Source organism: Chelonoidis abingdonii, chromosome 3, assembly GCF_003597395.2.
Source record: "Chelonoidis abingdonii isolate Lonesome George chromosome 3, CheloAbing_2.0, whole genome shotgun sequence".
NCBI classification, from domain to species: domain Eukaryota; kingdom Metazoa; phylum Chordata; order Testudines; family Testudinidae; genus Chelonoidis; species Chelonoidis abingdonii.
This window is the reverse complement of record NC_133771.1, coordinates 130,064,542-130,087,441: the sequence shown is the minus strand read 5'-3', so window position 1 is coordinate 130,087,441 and position 22,900 is coordinate 130,064,542. Positions and strand designations below refer to the sequence as shown.

The 22,900-nt window shown below is 40.0% G+C and overlaps 1 protein-coding gene across 2 annotated transcripts in view; it reads left to right on the top strand.

The window, feature by feature from the left end:
• The window catches only part of PDE10A (phosphodiesterase 10A), a 309,321-nt gene that overhangs the window by 253,509 nt on the left and 32,912 nt on the right, over positions 1–22,900 (top strand). The window contains exons 10-15 of one of the 2 annotated variants that reach the window (XM_032790920.2): positions 5,114–5,165; positions 11,168–11,310; positions 15,464–15,556; positions 16,130–16,316; positions 17,837–17,979; positions 19,585–19,668. In XM_032790920.2, coding sequence (XP_032646811.2) covers positions 5,114–5,165; positions 11,168–11,310; positions 15,464–15,556; positions 16,130–16,316; positions 17,837–17,979; positions 19,585–19,668 — 702 coding nt within the window. The remainder of the gene's footprint in view (positions 1–5,113; positions 5,166–11,167; positions 11,311–15,463; positions 15,557–16,129; positions 16,317–17,836; positions 17,980–19,584; positions 19,669–22,900) is intronic. The other variant, XM_075064099.1, reaches the window with a different exon arrangement.

The following is a 22,900-nucleotide window of genomic DNA, read 5'->3' as shown; positions in this document are numbered from 1 at the left end:
ATTGTGCTATGAGGCTTCAGTCTGATCCTGGCCCATGAGAGCCCTGTGTGCATTGTCAGGAGCTCACAGGGAGCATGGTACCAGTTTTGTGGCACCAAAGGGCAAGAGTGCCCCAAAACCAGACCTAATCAATGATATTGGGAACATACTCAGTACCAGAGAGGGAAATAAGGCAGCAGATGCCTCCTACTCTAATGATACCAATTCAGCCTACGAAGGAGTCAGTATTGTAGACCATGGCAAGACCAACACCACTGGTATGAACAAAAGAAAGAAGTCTAGTCCATTGTTTTGGGTCAGGGGTTAGATACAGTCATGAGGACACCCCCTTTTCCTTTCAGCCCCCTCACACTGGGTTTACTGGGGTCTCTGGGATCCTAAGTGCAACATCCCAAATCCATAAGATCACACCAGAAATCAAGACAAGCTTCTCCAAAATAAACAGGCAACACTGCTTCAGATCTACACCCTTTGATAAGGAGTCCAAACATCTAGACCCCTCTGGGAGAAAGAACTTTACTTTGGTGAGTTTACAGTTGTGCATAGTGAACCACCAAGTTTTAATGTGAAAATATGATTTTATTAATTATAAGAAGTTATCAGAATTCACCAACAAACTCCCTCAAGAAGATAGACTTCAATTTCAAGCAATTATCAACAAAGGTAACTAGCTGGGTAGATTGGCTCTCCTGGCCTCAGTGAATGCAGCAGATACAGTCTCCCACTTGATGGCAATTTCCATAGTCCTGAGATGATCTTTGTGGCTCCAGTCCTCCAGATTTCCCAAAGAAGTCCAATCCACCATGGAAGATCTGCCTTTTGAGAGAAATGACCTATTGAGAGGAAAGACAGATGAATCATTACATTCCCTCAAAGAATCAAGAATAACCCTTGCTTATAATTGCTTGGATTTGAAGTCTATCCCCCATCCACAAAAATGCTGATCACAAATGCCTTCCTGCTAGAGTGGGGAGGGTCACCTACATGAACATGTAATGCAGGGATTCCTGGATAAGCCAAAAATCCCAGTTGCATATAAACCTTCTGAAGTTGCATCCTGTATATAATGCCTATGAACAATTCTTACTCTTTATTTAGACCTTGCACATCCAGGTCATGTCAGACAACGTAACAATAGTTTATATTTACAGTGTTGTTGTAGCCAGGTTGGTGCCAGGGCATTTGAGAGAGAAAGTGGATGAGGTCTCTTGCAATATGTGTTAATTTCTCCTGCTTAACAAACTGTTCCACCTTGTCTTTAACTCTGACAATCTGAGTGCCTTTCCCAGACATGAGGAAGAGCTCTGTGTAAGGTCAGAAGCTTGTTCTTTCACCATCAGACATTTTTCCAATGAAAGATATTACTTCATCCACCTTGTCTCTCTAATAGTTACTATATCAAGTAACAAGGGAAAACAAGGTCCACCCCTCTTTGCATAGAAGCAGTAAATAGCTGGAACTAATGTCTTCACCGATAGCAAACCCTCTTCACTGTGCACCTTTTGGTCACACCGGACAGCCTCAGCAGGCATTTCTCCAAGGACCGTGAGTGGTAACTGCACGACTCAGTGATATGAAGTATCTTTCAGCAATGGACATTACCATTGTGGGAGCTCTTTGCATCTGAGGCGAACCTGAAGTTCTGAGGAAGATCAAACAAGAGAGAGAGCTGATTATCCTGGTTACTCCCCCATGGCCTAGACAGTTTTGGTTTTTGAGCATTCTCCAGATGGCCTCAAGCCCCTGTGTCCATATTCACTTCTTCCCAGACCTACTGACTCAAGATGAAGGCAGAATCCAACACTCAAATCCAGTATTCCTCTATCTAACAGCATGTTATTTGACTGGATGACGGACATATAAAAGGTGCATTCAGTGGCAGTGCAATCCTTAGCAATCGTAGGAAAGATTCCCCAAGAAAACACTGCCACAAAATGGAAAAGAATTCTCTACCTGAGGCCAGCATTGGTGTATAGCTTCAGAAATCCCTACTATTTTAGACTAGCTCCTCTCTTGAAAGACATGAGATTATCCCTCAGCTCCTTGCATGTTCATGTGGTGGCTATTAGCAGTTTTCAGCCTCTAGTGGGAAGCCCTCCAGTCTTCACCCATCCTGCCACAGGAAGGATTTAAAAGGGCTTATCAGAACCTTTCCGCTGGTGCTGAGACCCACCCTGACATGGGACCTCCAATCTTGTCTTATTAACACTGATGAAGACCCCATTTGAACCATTAGTTTCATCCTCATTCACATGTCTCTCAATGAAGGTGGCCTTTCTCATGGCAGTCACCTCAGGCAGAAGAGTCAGTAAGCTGAATGCTCTTATAGCTGACTATCCATGTATGGTCTTCCATGAGGATAAGGATTTCCTGACATTAGGATGTAGTCTCCTAAAGTAATCTTGGAATTCCATCTGAACCAAGTCATACACCCACCTATCTTCTATCCAAATGCCTATGTCACTACAGAGAACATAGTACTCCACTCTCTGGATGTTCGCCAAGCCCTGGTCTTTTACCTACAGAGACGAAGCCCCTTAGAAAATTTCCCAAACTGTTTGTTTCCTTTGCCAAATACATGAGAAGATAAGCTGCCTCTTTATAGAAATTTTGGTCTGAATCCTGACACATTACAAACTATCAGTGACTACCCCCTCAGGTGGTGAGAGCCATTCAACCAGAACCCAGGTTACCTCAGTAACCTCGCTTTGAGACATCCTTCTAGCTATCTGCCAAGTGGCAACGTGGGGTTCCATCTGTACGTTTGTCAGACATTTTGCCCTGGTACAGGCTTCTATAGCAGAAGCCTCTTGGTTTAGCAGTCCTTCAATATGTGGTACAGTAGCATTCCTTGCACTGTCCTCCTCAATGAATACTGCTTATAAGTCACCTCAGGTAGAATATACATAGGGACAATCACTTGAAGAAGAAAATATTTACTTGTACATTAATTGGAGTTCTTTGAAATATGTGATCTGTATTGCACTACCTTCCATCCTTCCTCTCTGGTGCAGAGCCTTGTCTCAGGGCTAGTCACAGCAGAAAGCTAACTGGAGAGGCAGGCAGCGCTCAGTCCCCCTTATGCCCTCGATTTGGAATATGAGGGAGGAGAAGAGCGCAGGGATGAACCAATGGATACAGCTAGCAAAAATTTTCTGATTATCAAGAACATGCACAACTCAAGTAGAATACAGATCAGGACCACACATCTCAAGGAACTCCAGTTAATGTGCAGGTAAGTAACATATCCTTAATCTGAAGAAACACCAGGTGCAGCACAAAGGGTTGACGCCTTGTCTAGAATAATATAGTAAATTCAAGGGCTGTGTGGATGAAGTCTTTCCATTGTCTTTGTGATGATGACAGAGAGTATCCAAGACTATTTTATTTTCCCAGATGCCTTGTCATACTTACAGTTTTAAAAAAATGTCTGGCCGTCTATCTTACTATGAGAATACAGCAGTGTGGGTCAGCTTCTCTAGTGTGGGGGCTTCTGTGCTTTAGAGGGAACTTAGCTATAAATGGGGAGGGCAGGTGGTGTTTACGCTGCTGCTTTCCCCAGAGTTTAATTTCTGCCAGGACTCAAAGTGTGTTTCCTGTCACCCAAGGCCCTCCCTCACCAGCACCACCCATTTCTGCACTGGCGTTCCCTAATGCCCCCATTGGTGCAGGTGTCTTGCATTGTTGTGCCTCCACCCACCCAAGCAGACTTTGTGCTACTAGTCTGTACTGACAGAACCTGCTGTAAAACTTGGGATGAATCAAGGCCGACCTGTTTTAGGATCAGGTGGCCTGTTACATCTGACAGATTACTCTAATGTTGTATGCAGTGTAGTTGTAGCTGTGTCAGTCCCAGGGTATTAGAGAGACAAGATGGATGAGGTAATATCTTTTAATGGATCACCTTCTGTTGGTGAAGAAGAGCTCGGTGTTGCTCAAAAGCTTGTCTCTGTCACCAACAAAAGTTGGTCTAATAAAAGATATTACCTTTCCCACCCTTGTATCTCTAGATTACCCTAAAACCTTCTAAAAGCACCCCTGGCTTAAATATTTTAATCCTGGGAATTTTTATAGGTAAATAAATATGATTAATCATATCAGTGATTAGGATTATCACTGTCTGCAGAAAAATATATTTCACCCACAAACTAGAAAGTCATGTAGTGACAACTGTCCAAGCAGTTGCAGGTGAAGGGCTTGCACTAGGAGCAAAATAATATGAATCGCCTTTAAAAATGGTCTGCACTTTATATTTTATAGAAAGCAGGTTTCCAATTCATTGAGCAAATTGTTGACACACAGTGTTACTGGGATATTTTTTCTGTAAGGTTTTAGAATGGGTACAGAATACAAATGTTCCACATTTCATGCAGTCACTGGAAATGCAAAATTAATTTATTATATATTTCCTTCCCCTGGACCCAACACAAAGGGAGCTGTATATGTGCTCAAGGCCATGGGACAGTGTCTTTTTCCATCTGTAGGAATGTTGTAATCCAAAGTTTGGTAAGTCTGGGTTTGTGGAAGATTTAGGCTTTTTTTTACTAAAAAGTTCGACTTTTATCTTTCAATACTTTTGACTCTCCTTGGACAATCTCACTTTATTGTGAGAATGATATCTCTGTTCTTTCTTTGCAACCACAAGGTCAGTCTTTCTCTCTAGCCACACCATGTGATTCCTGGGTTAATAAAGAACATTCATTTAAGTGTTTTCTAGGTTGTTGCCTCCATCAGAAAAAGTGGTTTAGTATGACATTAATTTTGACAAGTAACCTAATACATAAACCTAATGAAGTATATTTGGAAGCAATTAAATAATGCATATGTTAAAGCATTTAACGAGAGAGAGAATGAGTGTAAGGAATACTCATCCTGAAAGGCAGCAAAGCACTGAAACATGTGCTGAAGTGTGTTGCTAAACAGGGGCCTGAAGCAGCATATGGTAGACTCTCTATTTATTCATTCATTTATTTAATTTATTTTATTTATTTATTTTTAACGGAGTTGCATGTTTATCTAAAAAGGACTAAAACTTGGAACCTGCCCAAATCCTTGTGGTGCAGCAATATAAATAACATTATTTACTATATTTTTTCTCTCTTCTTCTTTACAGAACCTATTTTGATAATATAGTCGCAATAGATTCTCTACTTGAACATATAATGGTAAGCTATCTTTTTTTCAATCTTTAAATGTACACATCACATCTGTTAGTCTTCCAGTCTCTTTCATTCAAGTAAAGTGCAGCATTGTTGAACCATAGAAGCTGTTTATAATGAGTTCATATAATAGTTAATTCTGAGGATGGTCTGTAAGGAAATAGTGCTTAAGGGTCCTCTTGGTTTTATTTATTACAAAAACTTCATTTCACAGTTTCATATGTACTGAGTTATGGGGTCTCTGTGAACTAAATGTTGATCTTAGATTTGCTAGATAAATAGAATATTTGTATATCTGTGTATTTTCTTAGCATTTCAACTTGTTCCTCTGACTGGTTCTTTCTACTTTCAAATCACCGCACATTGCAATACACGCCTCACAAAAACCACAAAAATAGCCCTTCTGATTGAAGAGCATTGTCTGTGTGAAGCCATGTGGAAATGGCCAGCATTACTCACAGATAGTTTATCCAATGACATGTGATAGGTACAAAAGAGAGTTGTCACCTCCCAATTAGGACATAAACTGATTTAGATTCCACAATTACAGAGTGGCACAGTCAGTCACAGAACGTTATGGCAGCAATTAAAGCTGGTTGCATAGTAATAACTAACAGGTTATTTAGTCAATGGATTTCCCTTTTTTTGAGTTCATAAACCGATCACAATTTTCTTGAATTTATTCATTATTCTGAATGATTCATTGAGCATATCTGAAAATAAATTTGCCTGTAGATTGTTTGTTGAGTGTTTGAATGTGAGCGGTGGTGTTTAGTTTTGGACAAACATGTTGAATAATATGGTTCTCTTCCTTGATTGAATGAGCATAAATAAGAGTCAGTTTTCTGATGAGTGCTTGCATTTTCACCAATTTAAAAATCACTATCCAACAATACTCTCCAATGATTGCCCTAATCTTATCAGTGAACCTTTTAGCTAGAATCTTCACAGAAAGTAAGCACACCAACAGTGCAAACCATGTCAAAGCAAATTTGTTTAGAAATTCAAATCAATATTCAAGAGAAATATTTTGCAGTCTTAATTGAATCTAGGTACTACACAGAGAGGAATTGCTCTCTTCAATGCACAAGAAACATTCCTCAGTTTCAGCAGCTTTGTCTGTTCTTATTTACACAAATTGCTTCACAACATTGTTGAATATTTAAAAGCACTGTGGTAACATAACTTAATGACAGATAATGATATTCTTCTCTGTGAACAGTCACCAAGTAGAATATACACATGGCAATGCAATATGCTTATTCTTTCATCTTCCTTCCCAACACCTGCTGTCTCAGCATTCTGCTGTACAACCTGCATTGATGCTTCACAGTCAACTTCCTTTGAAGTCTGTGCCAATTGGCTTCTTCTGGGTCTAGCAGAAAGAGAAGAATGGATCTGCTAGTTTATGCATCCACTGCAATTGTACTGGAGACCAGCTGTATCATTTCTGTGACTCACCCTATCTCCTAGAGTGAGAGAACAGCAAGAATCAATCTCCTCTCCCCAGTCCACCTCCTGGAGATTACAATGAAAGTTTTTAATGGTTCTTGTACTAACAATAGTAGCATTTCTCTGCTTATAGTCTAACAGACGTGTTGGAGCATGAGCTTTCGTGGGTGAATACCCACTTCGTTGGATGCATGCATGTATTCACCCATGAAAGCTCATGCTCCAATACATCTGTTAGTCTATAAGGTGCCACAGGACTCTTTGCTGTTTTTACAGACCCAGACTAACACAGCTGCCCCCTGATACATTTCTCTGCTTGTTTGTCTTTATATCTTTGTTTCTTTCTTATTCAAACTCCTTAGTGAATTTAGTGGAGTAAAAGGTGCCTGACTGGGAGCACCTGAAAATCAAGGTCTTTCTTCATCCACAGAAGTAGTGCAGCGTGGGGAACAGGAGTACAAGTTTCCCCACACACTGCCTCACTAATGTGTTTCAGTACTATTCTGAAGGCTCTGCCCTAAAGAGAGAGATGATAGGTTGGTCCCCTTCAGTCCTTGGCCTTGCTGTTACTCTATTTACAAGGGTACCTGTTGTGACTGTATCACCTGACAGTCACTGTCAAGCTGGGTTGGATATGAGCCAATGACCTAGTGAAGAAAGGCTTTGCCAAACCCATTAGGCATCTACTCCACAAACAGTAGTGTTTTAAGCAGACAAGTCTTACAAAAATAGGTCTTGACAAGATAAATGACACCATCCTTCAAGAGTTGAATGTATTAGAACACAATGCCTTGTGATGTCTTTTAAAATATTGATGCTTTACAAAGCACCTGATACAATTTCAGGTTCCCTTACTATAATCCCAGGAATTGCCAAAGTGGTTTAAATAGTTCCTCTGTTTTGAATGAATAAAGGAATAATGGGAATGGCTAAATTCCTAAACACCACGGTGCAGATAAGTAATGGTCACATTAACACCACCCTATACCGAAAACCTACTGACCGCTATGCCTACCTTCATGCCTCCAGCTTCCATCCCGGGCACATCACACGATCCATTGTCTACAGCCAGGCACTGAGGTACAACTGCTCTGCTCTAAACCCCGAGACAGAGACACACAGCCTACAAGATCTCCACCAAGCATTCTCAAAACTACATACCCTCACGAGGAAATAAGGAAACAGATCAACAGAGCCAGATCCGTACCCAGAAGCCTCCTATACAAGACAAACCCAAGAAAGAAACCAACAGGACTCCACTGGCCATCACATGACGTCCCCAGCTAAAACCCCTCCAACGCATCATCAGGGATCTACAACCCGTCCTGGACAAATGATCCCACATGTTCACAGGCTTGAGTGGCAGGCCAGTCCTCACCCACAGACAACCTGCCAACCTGAAGCATATTCTCACCAGTAAACTGCCACACCGCACCACAGTAACTCTAGCTCAGGAACCAATCCATGCAACACAACCTGATGCCAACTGTGCCACATATCTACACCACGACACCATTACAGGACCTAACCAGATCAGCCACACCGTTCACTGGGTTCATTTCACCTGCACATCCCCAATGTAATACACCATCTATGCCAGCAATGCCCCTCTGCTATGTACATCGGCCAAACTGGACAATCTACGGAAAAGGATAAATGGACACAATCAGATATTAGGAATGGCAATTAACAAAACCCATGTAGGAGAACACTTCCACCCTCCCGGGCCACACAATAGCAGACCTTAAGGTGGCCATCCTGCAGCAAAAAAACTTCAGGACCAGACTTCAAAGAGAAACTGCTGAGCTTCAGTTCATCTGCAAATTTGACACCATCAGCTCAGGATTAAACAGAGACTGTGAATGGCTTGCCAACTACAAAACCAGTTTCTCCTCCCTTGGTTTTCACACCTCAACTGCTAGAACAGGGCCTCATCCTCCCTGATTGAACTCAGCTCGTTACCTCTAGCTTGCTTCTTGCTTGCATATATATATCTGCCCCTGGAAATTTCCACTACATGCATCCGACGAAGTGGGTACTCACCCACGAAAGCTCATGCTCCAAAACGTCTGTTAGTCTATAAGATGGCACAGGATTCTTTGCTGCTTTTACAGATCCAGACTAACATGGCTACCCCTCTGATACTTGACACATGAAGAAAAGATACCTTGGGCCTGACTCTCAGCCTGCCATCTGCCCCTCTTGCATCAGTCTGGTGGCACCAAGGAGCCAGAACACAGTAGGATCTCTCCAGCTGAGGATTTTTCCAGTGTGAGGGGAGCCTTCAGCTGGTGTAGCTGGGTTCTACAGAGGTCGCAGCATAAAGGGTAGGATATAGAAAGTACGACAGGACTTCTGTCGTCCAGCAGTCCCTGGCTGGCTGTCGGTACCTATGTAGTTGGCATAGAATTAGCCCCAGAATCAGGGAGCCACACACAGATTCTTTGCAACCTGGGCTGAGTTCAGTGCACATTGGTACAGATGAGAATCTGACCCAATATTTTTTTCTCTCTCGCTATTATCCATGACAAAAATGGCACTTTTTGCTTCTTTGGAATATATGCTAACTTCAGAATCCTAGCATTTTTGAGTGTATATTTAACACACACACACACACACACACACACACACACACACACACACACACACACACACACACACACACACACACACACACAATATTTTAACAAAATTCATGCACACAAATGCAGAGTTGTTAAAATGTGAGATTAAGGTCTGGCCCTTTTGTCTGCTGTAAATGAACATATCTATGGGGTATTCTTCACAATGACCAAACAAATGAGGGGAAAAAAATCAGCTGTGTTTGTGTTTAGTCCAGCTGAAATAATCATGGTTAGAGCATTCAATTTTGAGAATTGTCTCCTAAAGTCCAGTTTTGATTTTATTTTTTGCATCCTTTTAAAAATCTGGTTGGGATTGTTACTGATGGATTTCATGTTTGTGTGTGTCCTGGAGAAGCTTGAAACTGCGTGTATACAAACTCTTATATTAGTATAAGGTGAGAGCACTCCTGCTGTACACATGCTTTTATGATCTATATTTTCAGATGTCAGAATATAATTTATGTAATATATACAGTAGCATTAAATCCTGTTACTTCATAACCAAATGACTGCTATGCTACACAATACATTTGAAAAATATTATATGAAGTCTTCTTTTACTTCAGCTGAAATCATACATTTGGATAGTCTCTGTACATTGCTCTCTCTCTCCTTTTTTTAGTTGCTGCAAACTAATTTTCTGAAAAGTGACCCCACAGAGTAGTGTGGGGGAAGTGTTAACCTGTTCTCATTTGAAGTGAGAGAAGGAATTCAGAGATGAGATTTTTGCTGTGTCCTTAGGGTCACACTGTTGGGCCTGGATATTTCAGAACTCTTAGAAAAGGATATGCATTGTGTACTTGAGTCAACAAAAAGTATTTTTGGACTTTATGCATAAATTTATTTTTCACGGCTTCTGCAGATGGGAAGTTTGGTGTATTTTGGGCTAAACTGTGCCCTTATGAGCTGCACTAGCATATACACAAGAGAGATTGTGTTTCATGTACTCAAGAGTTAGCTCTTAATCCCAGGATTTTCTTGCTCTTGTATAGTACAGAAGTAACCCAGGTAAGCACTTTAGGAGTAAGCATGTTGTTACTTTCAGACAATAAATATTTATCTGGTTTATCATTTAAAATGTGGAGTATTTTATTCTTGAGAAAACACTCTGAACCCCAAAGGGTTTGATATCTCTCTGTCTTTGGGGGCAAGGACTGTCATTTATCATATGTCTGTTCAGTGCCTAACACAGAGGGGTCCCAATCTGGCTGAGCATCTAAATGCTACCGCAATACAATAAATGCTATTAATGATAAAGGATGTAAGAAAGCAAGGACTTGTCTTCTTTATTTTATAAAAAAAGGGGAAAAGAAATGTCAGAAAAATCTCATCAAGCTCTAATTTTAAAGTAGGATGGAGCAATGCTGCTTTCTTTGGCCTCAAAGCACATTTTGTTAGGTGCATCTAGTTGTAATGATATAGTGACTGGTCTGTCTGCGTTTCCATTAGGAACACTGTTTATTCAGAGTTTTAGAAGTCGTAATGCCCGTAAAAAGTTCTTTGATATTGTTGTATCTTCAAGTCTATTAAAGTAATTGAAAGTAAGTCATTTTAAAAAGTAGGGAAAAGGTGGTCAGTCCAAAAGCAAGGACTTTATACCCCAAAATACCTCTCTTCAATGGTGACCCATTTTTCTCCTTGTACATCACCCACTGAAGCATCTAAAAAAAAACCTGACTTTTAAAATGGTAAATGTTAAAACTGTAAATGACAGCTTGATATAAATTATTGTATAAAACAAAAACATTATTTTTATGTGTTAAGTTGTAGCCTAAATTCTTTTAGTTGAGGAAACTTCTGGAAAATGCTTTCTCTATTAGAAAAGCTGGCAGAACTTTCATATTTGAAGGGTCTACCTTCATGAACATATTAGTGACTGAAGTTCATCTGAACCTCATGATGGTTAATCTTAGTTTTGTTCTTTGTCTATAGATATATGCAAAAAACCTGGTGAATGCAGACCGCTGTGCACTCTTCCAGGTTGACCACAAGAACAAGGAACTGTATTCAGACCTTTTTGATATTGGAGAGGAGAAGGAGGGGAAACCTGTCTTCAAGAAGACCAAAGAAATAAGGTAGGAACAGCAGAAGTATGCAATTTAATTGTAACTAGCAATGTGCAGGTATCTTGTTACCCAGTGTCTGTGCCTACTTGCAGGTGCCTACCCTGACAATACTTGTCATACTGTGATATCATTCCCACCAGGACCCGCCTCCAGAAGGTAGTACTTCTGGGAATGACATTGCAGTGCCATCGAAACAGCGTCTCTGAAGCTATAACGTCACTCCTGGAAATGCCGTCTTCCGGAGGCGGTCCTTTTGGAAATCATGTTGGAAAAAAACACAGATGCTCCAAGGTAGGTAAAGGAGCAGGTGTTAAATTAAACCCCCTTATCTACAGTTCTGCAAGTGCAAAACACTTATTGGCATTCCCAAGATCAATTTAAATTTGACATGTTCTTTCACACACATGCAAAGTAGGGAAATTATAGTGGGTAATTCTGGTTGGGGAATCAGGCATTGCCAGTAACAACTGGTCGGATCTAATCAATCCTTTTAAGATGGGCAATCCATGTACTCTTAGTTTAGTTTCTCCTTGCCTCACCTGATATGATGAATCTGGATTTTGTTCTGATTTGAATAATTGAGTTTTTAAAATGCACTTGAATTGGTCAATTTTAAGCTTTGCACAGGAGTGTAAGGTTACACAAGCTCCTATGAGTATTTTTAAAACAGATGCATCATCTACATGGTACAAATTGCCTCATTAATGTGTATGTTTTACACATACACCCCTCCTTAGTGGAAAAAAAAACAGCCAGAATAACAAGATAACTTTTAAATATTTCACTTTTTTGAGAGAATGATAATTTGTATAGTGCCTTTCATCCAGGAAAATCCCTAATGGATATAGGTTGAGATTTTTCAAAGCAGGATGGGGATTTGGGTCCACATTGTTTTATAATTAGTGAAAAAATGTGACTAAATCCCATGAATTACTTCAAAACCTTTCAAATATAAAATATACACAGCTCTTCACTCAGCAGTGACATTCTAAAATGGTTTATTCAATTGTTTCTTTGTATCTTTAAAGTTATAGTATCAGATATGGTTCAGAAAGGAATGTAAGTCAGATTCCCTTACTCTCAATAGGACTCACGTAGGCTGATGTTTATTCTTTCTTACTACATTGTGTGCATGAGCATAAGGGAGTCTACACTGGTGCAGTTTACATACAAAGGAGCAAGAAGATGGTGTAAATTAAAGAAGGAGGTGACCTGCTTACACTTTCTTACACCCTCCTGATAATTGATTTTCTTGTTTACAGTCCTCTTGACTGTCCCCTCAGTGTGAGTATTACACAAATTTTGACTTTGAGTGTAAGAGAGTCTTAGGCAAATTCAGGGGTGATGTGTAAGGTTCCGAACAGGGCAACAAAAATGATTAGGGGTATTGGAAAGGCTTCTGTATGAGGAGAGATTAATAAGACTGGCTCTTTTCAGCTTGGAAAAGAGATGGGTAAGGGGAGATATGGTTGAAGTCTATAAAATCATGACTGGTATAGAGAAAGTAGATAAAGTGTTGTTTACTACTTCTTATAACGCAAGAACTAGGTGTCACCAAATGAAATTAATAGGCAGCAGGTTTAAAACAAAGAAAAGGAAGTATTTCTTCACACAATGCACAGTCAACCCATGGAACTCCTTGCCAGTGGATGTTATGAAGGTCAGGACCATAACAGGATTCAAAAAGGATCTAGATAAATTCATGGGGAATAGATCCATCAATGGCTATTACCCAGGATGGGCAGGAATGGTGTCCTATCCTCTGTTTGCCAGAAGCTGGGAATGAGTGACAGGGGATGGATCACCTGATGAATACCGGTTCAGTTCATTCCCTCTGGGACACCTGGCACTGGCTACTGTTGGAAGACAGGATACTGGGCTAGATGGACCTTTGGTCTGACTCAGTAAGGTCATTTTTATGTTCTTATGAAAGGACTGTAACATATACATTTGCAAGAGGGTAAGAGTTTGTCTGAAGTAGTCTGAATTGGTATAATGCTGTAATTGGCATACATGTTGTGGGGATAGGCAGAAGAAGGTATAGCATACACCAACTTAAAACTTCTTCTAGACGTACAGTAGAACCTAAGAGTTATGAACACCTGGGGAATGGAGGTTGTTTGTAACTCTGAAATGTTTATAACTGAACAAAACATTATGGTGGTTCGTACAGCTGAATGCTGACTTAATACACCTTTGAAACTTTGTTATACAGAAGAAAAATGAAACAAGCACAGAAACAGTTTCCTTACCTTGTCAAATCTTCTTATAAACGTTCGCTTTTTTTAAAGTAATTTACATTTAACACAGTACTGTACTGTATTTGCTTCCAAGTGAGGTGTGTGGTTGACTGTTCAGTTCATAACTCTGCATTTCTACTGTACTGAGTAAAATCCTGGCCCTAATGAAGTCAACGGGAGTTGTGCAATAGATTTCAGTGGAGCAAGGACTTACCCACTTTGACTAACAGCTGTGTGTGGCCCACCTTTGAGCATCTCTGCTTATTTCACCCATGCTTCCTTTGAATTATAGAAGCCAGAAGTGTTTTATGTTTTATCCCAATTATATTCTTGTAATAATATTGACTGCAGGATTTGTATGATTCAACTATAGTATGCTTCATGTATTTGATTTCATTGTGGAAGGTCTGCAAGAGTCTGTCAGTAATGGTGCATCTTAGCTTGCTGTAAAATTAAATTTATCCATGAGATTCGTTCATAAAATAGCATGGATATAAGAGATGCAATTGATAAATTGTAAAGTAAACTGATGACTTAAACACAAGTCATCAGACTGCACAAATATAATTGAATGTAATGAACATGAATTAGAAATAACCTCTAATCTTATTATGGACAGCAATCCTTAATGAACCAAAATGATTGTAGTATGGGAACCTTTTTTAGCTCTATATCAGGGGTGGGCAAACTACGGCCACGGGCCAGATGCGGCCTACCAGCCATTTTAATCCAGTCCTTAAGCTCCCGCTGGGGAGTGAGGTCTGGGGCTTGCCCCACTACAGCTGGGGAGCAGGGTTGAGGGCTGCCCCACGCGGCTCTAGGAAGCAGCAGCATGCCCCCCTTCTGGCTCCTACACTTAGGGCAGCCAGGATCTCTGCTCTGCGCGCTGCTCCTGCCACAGATGCTGCTCCTGCAGCTCCCTTTGGCTAGGAACCACAGCCAATGGGAGCTGCAGGGTCTGTGCCTGTGGACAGGGCAGTGTGCAGAGCCACCTGGCTGTGCCTCCACATAGGAGCTGGTGAAGGGACATGCTGCTGCTTCTGGGAGCTGCTTGAGGTAAGCACCGCTCGGAGCCTGCACCCCTGAGCCTCCCCCTGCACTCCAACCCCCTGCACCAGCCCTGATCCCCTCCTGTCCTCCAAACCCTTCAATTCTAGCCTGGAGCACCCTCCTGCATCCCAAGCCTCTCAGCCCCAGTGTGCAGAGCCTGCACCCCCAGCTGGAGCCCTCACCCGCCCCCCACTCCCTTACCCCAGCCCTGAACCTGCTCCCACATGCCTAATCTCTCTGTTCCAGCCCAAAGCACCCTCCTGCACCCCAAACCTATTATCTACAGCTCCACCCCGGAGCCCACACCCCCAGCCGGAACCTGCACCCCTTCCCACACACCAACCCCCTTCCCCAACCCTGATCCCCCTCCTGTGGCTCCGAATCCCTCGGTCCCAGCCCGGAGCACCCTCCTACACCCCGAACTCTTCATCCTCAGCCTCACCCCAGAGCCCGCACCTCCCCGCCCTTGCACTCCACCCCAGCCTCGAGCCCCCTTCCGCACCCTAACTCCTCATTTCTGGCCCCACCCTGGAGCTCGCACCCCCAATGAGAGCCCTCACCCCCTTCCCACACACCAACCCCAATTTTGTGAGTATTCATGGCCCACCATACAATTTCTATTCCCAGATGTGGCTCTCAGGCCAAAAACTTTTCCCACCCCTGCTCTATATCCATATAAAATATTTTCAGTAGATATCTATACTATTCCTTACAATTCCTTCTTGTATTTCAAGAATTTTATCCTTACAAACAAGAAAATTAAGCTGGTTTGGACTGAAGGTACATTTGTATGTTCAGGGTAGTCTACAATGATCAGATATTTATTCAAACTGTTCATATGCTGATCAACATGTTTCTTTTAATATGTGCAGATTTTCTATTGAGAAAGGAATAGCGGGTCAGGTAGCAAGAACAGGTGAAGTTCTTAACATTCCTGATGCCTATGCAGATCCACGCTTTAACAGGTAAGACATTCTTTAGTTATAACTAGGACAGGAGAAAACAAAATAGCCAGCTTTTTACTTAATGTTCCACTCAAATTTTAAAGATATTGTCAATTGATTAGTACATTTTCATGGAATTAAGGGGTCGTGATGAAGAAACAAACTTGACATATTTATTTTCATAGCATTCAATCTGATCTTGTGACTGTATTCTATTAAACTGATTTTGATTCTGTTTTACCAAATAATTGAGGAAGCATTAGTTATTTTGTTCTAAATAGAAGTTTGCACAGCTGGATGGACTATTAATAACCTTAACTCAATCTAATTGATTTAGAAAATAGGTATATTTCAGTCACTTGATGACCATCTAAGTCATAAAAATAGAATTTTTAAAAGGTTTTCAGTATTTTTATGAATGAGCTGACTTAATTGGCTGAAGTTTTATTTCTTTAACTTTTAAATGGGTATTATAATAATACATGCATTTAAGTGTTACATTAGTGAACCCTGTGTATATTTAAATGATCTTTCTAGGGAAGAAGGGATGACCTTTAATTGTTGTCCTTCTCTTTCTCTTCCCCAACTCTCCAGAGAAGTTGATCTCTACACAGGCTACACAACCAGGAATATTCTGTGCATGCCTATTGTGAGCCGAGGGAGTGTAATAGGCGTTGTGCAGATGGTGAACAAAATAAGTGGAAGTGCCTTCTCTAAAACTGATGAGAACAACTTTAAAATGTTTGCAGTCTTTTGTGCTTTAGCCTTACACTGTGCTAATGTAAGTTTTATCCCCCAAAACCTTAATATGAAGTGTGAAGAAAATAGTTCTGTCAGCTATTGCTTGTAAAATATAGAGTTAGGATCAATTTGAGATTTTATCAATTCCCCTTCATCTTTCAAATAATTAAAATTGATTAATAATTCTGTTTTGTTGAGCTAATGCGGCATCAGTAATATGTTGATTCTTTCACAATAAGGATTCAGTTGACTTCTTCTGAAATAATTGTGCAATTGATATATTTGTTATATACAGCTAACGTAAAACAATATACTCCATTCAAAGTATGTAGTGCACCACTTAACTTTGTTCAAATATGGTGAATGGGCCTGAGTCATTTATTCAGGTTCAGAGTATGTATTTTACACAGTTTTCTGCCTGGTAGTGGGAGTGTACTCAAATACCTACTGTGGAGGGAGTATATCAAATACATTTGAATATACATTTATTTTAACATCCTGGACTTTCCACATATAACTACCCATGCATGTAGATGAGTGTTGATGCTATTATTTATGAAAGTCAACCTTTTTTTTTTTAAGAAAGATAACTATTCATTTATAAAGTATAAAAACATTTATAATCATTAGCATATAGGTATAACATTGTGATATTGACCATTACAAAAAGGAACTCAACACATTTTATTGCAGAGAGAGATTGCACAATGACATAGTCAAGCCAGAGTTTCATAAGACCCCTTTTACAGCACTCTGACAGTGTAAAGGGGAAGTCAATTATATTTACACCCACTTTAAGCCCTCTTTAGAGTGGTATAAAGTGGTCTTAGAGTGGTATAAAGTGGTCTTAGTGTAAATCAGGATCAGGACCAGTCAAGACCTTCTGTTGGATGTGGATCTACCATGTTAGAGGATGAACCCTCAAGGCATGTTCCACCTGGGGATTTTCTTCAAATGAAGCATAATTCTCTTTATTCGCTTACAATCCATACCATGCCTAATATAGCTGAATTTCAATCTTTTAATATATAATTGAACTTGTTTTTCCCCTAGCACTGAGTGGTAATTTGTCCATTCTCTGTTGTGAAAAACGCTGTCCCTGAAGCAACAGCGCAAAAACATTACTTGGAGAAACTCAGTGGGAGATTGAAAACATATAGAAAATATTGTTATTTAAATTACCTCTTTTGGGCTAAATTGTGGCTTGGTTAGCGCAGTGGTGCAAAAGGATGCAGTGTGACCCTTTGTCAGTTCTGCACCTTCCACCCACATCATAGGTCATAGCAAGGGCACTGAAATAGGCTTTGCAGAGCTGCTACCTTTTTGAGTGTCCAGGTTTAGACACCTTAAAGGAAAGGACCTGATTTTCAGGTGTGCTACGTTTCCATCTTCTTAAAGTTTGGCTCTTATAAAATGTGTCAGGTCAGGGCATCCAAAATAACTAGTAAGTTTTGAAAATGTAAGCCTTTATTCTTAAGAATAAATTTTTGATCTTGAGGGAAACGGGCTTTATCTTTGTAACCGAAGTCCAGTGTTAATGAATAACAATTGTTCTTTCAGATGTACCACAGAATTCGCCATTCGGAGTGTATTTATCGTGTGACGATGGAGAAGCTGTCCTATCACAGTGTTTGTACAGCAGAAGAATGGCAAAATCTCATGAACTGCACACTCCCTACCCACATCTGCAAAGAAATTGAACTGTGAGTCTTTTGTCGTTTCAGCAGCAGCTATAACCTGTCTTTGGCTCATAAAGATACATTTTCCATGTACAACAGAGGGTTTGTGGAAATTGTTATCAAAGAAATATCCTAAAGCTATCGGGATTGATTTTTGAATTGCCTTGCACCTTGTTGTATCTGTACAAAGTAAGTGTAACACAGATGTAAAATGTTACCTAATCAGAGTAGAAGCATTTTGCATCCATTTTGCACATGTGTAAATAGCCATATATTTTGCACAGCAACAGTAAATCAAGCCCAAGGAATGTAGAGAAAAAAGATATATTAATTAGGCTTTATTTGCTTGGGATCTCTGCTATCTTAATCCTACCAGCCCTACTGTAGTGAATGAGGCTTCCAGGAGAAACCAAGTAAGGGACACCTGACTTTCTGATCATATAAAAAGCAAACCACAAAAAAATATGAAAATACAGAAGCTCAGTGATGCAAAGCGTTGAGCACTCTGGCTTCAATCCAGCAAGGTATGCCTGCATGTGCTTAAGTTTAACTGGGACTGCTCATGATTAAAGTTAAACATGTGCGTAAGTGCTTTGCTTGTTGGAGTGCTCAGCAGTTTTCAGCATTAAGCGTTAATGTAGGATATTCTTTGCAGTATAGTTTCTAATGCTTTGTGAATGATATTATATAACCCACCTCCTAAACAAAATTATTTTTACTTTTAAATATGGGAGGCTTTCTTTCTGGAAACACAAACCCCCATTGTTTTAGAATCCGAACATAGGTAATCATTTTCCGAACAATTCATCTACCTTCAGATCTGACACACCTGCTGTGCTGTTCAGTGTATCGCAGACATTCTAACATTTAGTTAGATTCAATGGGAAGTAAATAGAACATTTCAGCACAGCAGGTGCAATGAAAGGGGTTAATTAATAATGGACGGACACGCAGTTCTGCTGTGCTGGCCTCCCAACACGAGCTGTGACTGTTGATCTGACGGGGGGGGGGGGGGGGGGGGGGGGACGTCAACTAATGAGGCATAAAAATACAGTATTAAATCCATAAATTTTGACTTTTTAATTTAGTTTCTATTAAGTAGAAAAAGCTCATTTTTTTCCCCTACAAAAATGAAACCTGGTGGAAGTTGCATCCAGTTCTTGAAATAAGTAATTTTCAACCAGCCCTGAAAACACCAGTGAATTTCTCATTATATATGAGCCACCCTTACAGCTTTTTGTGGCGAAGGATTAATTTGAGTTTGAATACTTTTGAATGACATTATAACTCCCCTCATTATCCTAATTCAACAAAGAAGATTCTGGTGAACTCTCTGACACATTCTTTAAATGATATAGTTCCCTTAAAAAGGGAAAAGGGAGAATATTTCTATTAAGCAAATAGGGCCAAGTCCTTAGCTGATGTAAATCTGCATAGCTCCATTGAAGTTAGTGAAACTACACTAACTTGCACCAGCTGAGGATCTGGTCAACAACAACAATATAATGTGTATGTTCAGAAACAAGGCTATGCTGCCAGGTGAGTATGTCATCTAGCACTTTTTAGCCTAATTACAATAAGAATTAAAATATATTTGCTGCTGCTGAACTTAAATATTCTTTATGTCAGATACCACTTTGATATCGGTCCCTACGAGGATGTCTGGCCAGCCATTTTTGTCTACATGGTCCACCAGTCCTGTGGTGCAACTTGGTATGAATTATAAGTGTTTTTAATCACTATTATTTTGGTTCTGTGATTATTTTTTTTTTCTTTTACTGAATATTGTAATGAAGCTCCTCAGGCATGGATTTTTTTTTTTAGTAACATAGTATACCTCATCTATACAGGACTGTAGTAAGCAAATTGGATTTCCAGGCCCAGTTTTTGTTCCTCAGCTGGTAGGACTGGGGATGTTGTGGGATAAGTGAGTTCAGTTCCAAGTGAGGGAACTGTTCCTGTTAGACAACGGCCCTCTGAGTAAACAGCAGCATTGCTCAGTTCTGAATGGAAGTGCATCTGCTGCTCCTCAATGAGAAGGATGATGACAGCTTTTTATATATATGGAGATATACCTATCTCATAGAGCTGGAAGGAACCTGGAAAGGTCATCAAGTCCAGACCCCTGCCTTCACTAGCAGGACCACATACCACCCCTAAGAGATTTTTGCCTCATATCCCTAAATGGCCTTCTCAAGGATTGAACTCACAACCCTGGCTTTAGCAGGCCAACGCTTAAACCACTGAGCTATCCTTTCCCCCCAGTAGTAATAACCTCTCAATAGTAAAGGAGACCTAAGGTCCATCTACACAGGATTACAAAATATAGCTGCTGAATTAGTTTAAAATATTATTTAAATAGTGTCTAAAAAGATGTTATCTATTAGAACAGTGGACAGGAATAGAAAACGTGAATGGCTATTCTGGCCCCATTCCTGACCCTCTCTGCTCTCTTCTGCCTCCGTGCTGCAAACTGGATGAGCAGTAGCCCCTCCTAAATACAGCACCCTGCTTCACAGCAAAATCACCTTGTTTCCAATGTCAGAAGTCTTTGGTTCCAGAGATAGGGGGTAAATTTACTTCTAAATTGCTTCTTCTAAATTGTTTTCCAAGGGGTTTCAATTTGTTGTGGAAAAAATTGCACCAAGTTGAAACTTTGCTTAGTGAGTCTCAGCCCACAGATATTTTAAAAAAATAAATAGATGTGAGAAAAAATATTTTCAGAGGAACACTGTCAAGATTGGGAGGCCTGGAATTTAACATCCTTCAACCCATCCAAATATATTTATTATTTTGACGTTTCATATATGTTTTTAAAATATATATATAGAGAGAGAAAAAAAAAAAAGCTTCTTATCTCTCCAAATCCAAGTCTGCAACTGTCATAACATTGCCTTTAGATGCTGAGGGTATTGAGGTTTAGAATTATGCCATTTGGCACAGTCTTGTATAAAGGGTAGAGTGTAGCTGTTAAGCTGTCCACGGAGAAGGAGTATAGGGAAAGAGCTGCAGCTCCAGTGACAATTCCTTGTTTGCTCCCAGTGAGAAGTAATATACTGCTGCCCTCTAATGAGAGCACAGCAGTAGAGGGAATAGTTATATTCTAGGCTGAGGTATCCTGTCTATGGTGATTTTGCTTTTAGTGGTGATTGTCCTATCCTTTAGTAGTTTCTGAAAGTAAGTAGTCATGGACAGGTATTTGAACAGCATGGAAGTGATCATTGTAATGTATCTGTTCTGAGAAATATCCTATTTCAAAGAATATTTTTAACAAATGTTTGAAAATGTCTGACTGAAACCTCTGTAATTTAAAACAGTGAAGAAAAAACACCAAACATTTTGTGAAAGACAATATGCCTCTAGTTTTCATCTGATGCAAGGCTAAAGTTCTGTAAATGTTCTAATAGTAAATAATAAGCACGAAGTACTATATTTTCCTGTCTAAATAGCTTCTTATAGTAAATGTGTTTACATTTTTACATGATAGGTCAGAGCCGTTTAGCTCTGTTTTTTCAGCCCACATATACTGTAAAACCAGGACTTTAATAATGCCACTATATAAAAGAGCAACAAAACCAAAGAGAACTCACCCAGATGAGGTCAGACAGTCAATTCACGCTAACCAAAAGGAAGGGGTTTATGCTTAAAGTGTCCACGTCATCCTTAACTTTCCATGTTCAACCATAATATTGCAGAACTCACCATGTGGTTGGTAATCATGCATATGACATACATTTCAATATCCAGGCATTTAAACTTGAGTGAAGTATTGTGTATGAAATGTAACTATTAATGAGGACAAGTATCAGAGGGGTAGCCGTGTTAGTCTGAATCTGTAAAAGCAGCAGAGAATCCTGTGGCACCTTATAGACTAACAGACGTTTTGGATCATGAGCTTTCGTGGGTGAATACCCACTTCGTCAGATGAATACCCTCATTCATCTGATGAAGTGGGTATTCACCCACGAAAGCTCATGATCCAAAATGTCTGTTAGTCTATAAGGTGCCACAGGATTCTCTGCTGCTATTAATGAGGAACTATTATATAGAATCAAATTTTTAGTTCTTCTTTGAGTGCTGGACCCTTTGTGTATTCCACACCCACATGCGTACCTCTGAGTGGAATACAGGTAGGGACCACGCATCTCAAAGAACCTCTAGTTACAGTAAGTAACTGCCATTTCTTCTTTTGTCTCCATGTGTATTCCTCTCGTGGTATGCATGCCCATGTGGAATACAGATAGGGACCATCTATCTTGAAGTAAGTAAGTAACCTCCATTTTTAGACACACAAACGGTATCAGTATAGTAACTAGCTAATGTCATGTAGAAGAAATTATCATGCTACATAACAACCCCTCAGTTTCAAAGAAACTGTGATGATAGGTTGGAAGAATGGTCAGTTTGAAAGAGCACAGAATTGGAAATCAAGAGACTTGGGTTTAATTCAAAGACTTGGGTTCAATAGATTGACAGATTTACTGTGTGAACTTTGACAGGTCATGTAGGGGCTTTTGAAAATTTTACCTTTAAACTATTCTGTGCCTAAATTTCCATTGTGTAACAATAAGAATACTGCTTCCTGCTACCTTGCAGGAGTGTTATGTGGATAAAATCCATTAATGATTGTGAGACACAGACACTTTTTTGACAAGGGCCACATAAATACACTGACAGTCAGAAACAGTGATGCTGGTAGATATTTTTAATGCTGTGTGCTTATGCTTAATCACATAAAGCTGATTTAGTAATCCTTTTTACTACTACTCCCCACTTCCAATTTCTTTTGACCACCAGTCTATTTTAAGTAATTATGGTAGGTAAATAGGCTTAGAGATAGGTTTCCTTAAATAAAATAGCCTCTCAAACTGTCTGGATTGATACATGGATTATGTTCAGAGGACGTCAATTATGTTTAGAGTGACAATAACCCAATAAAAAAGCC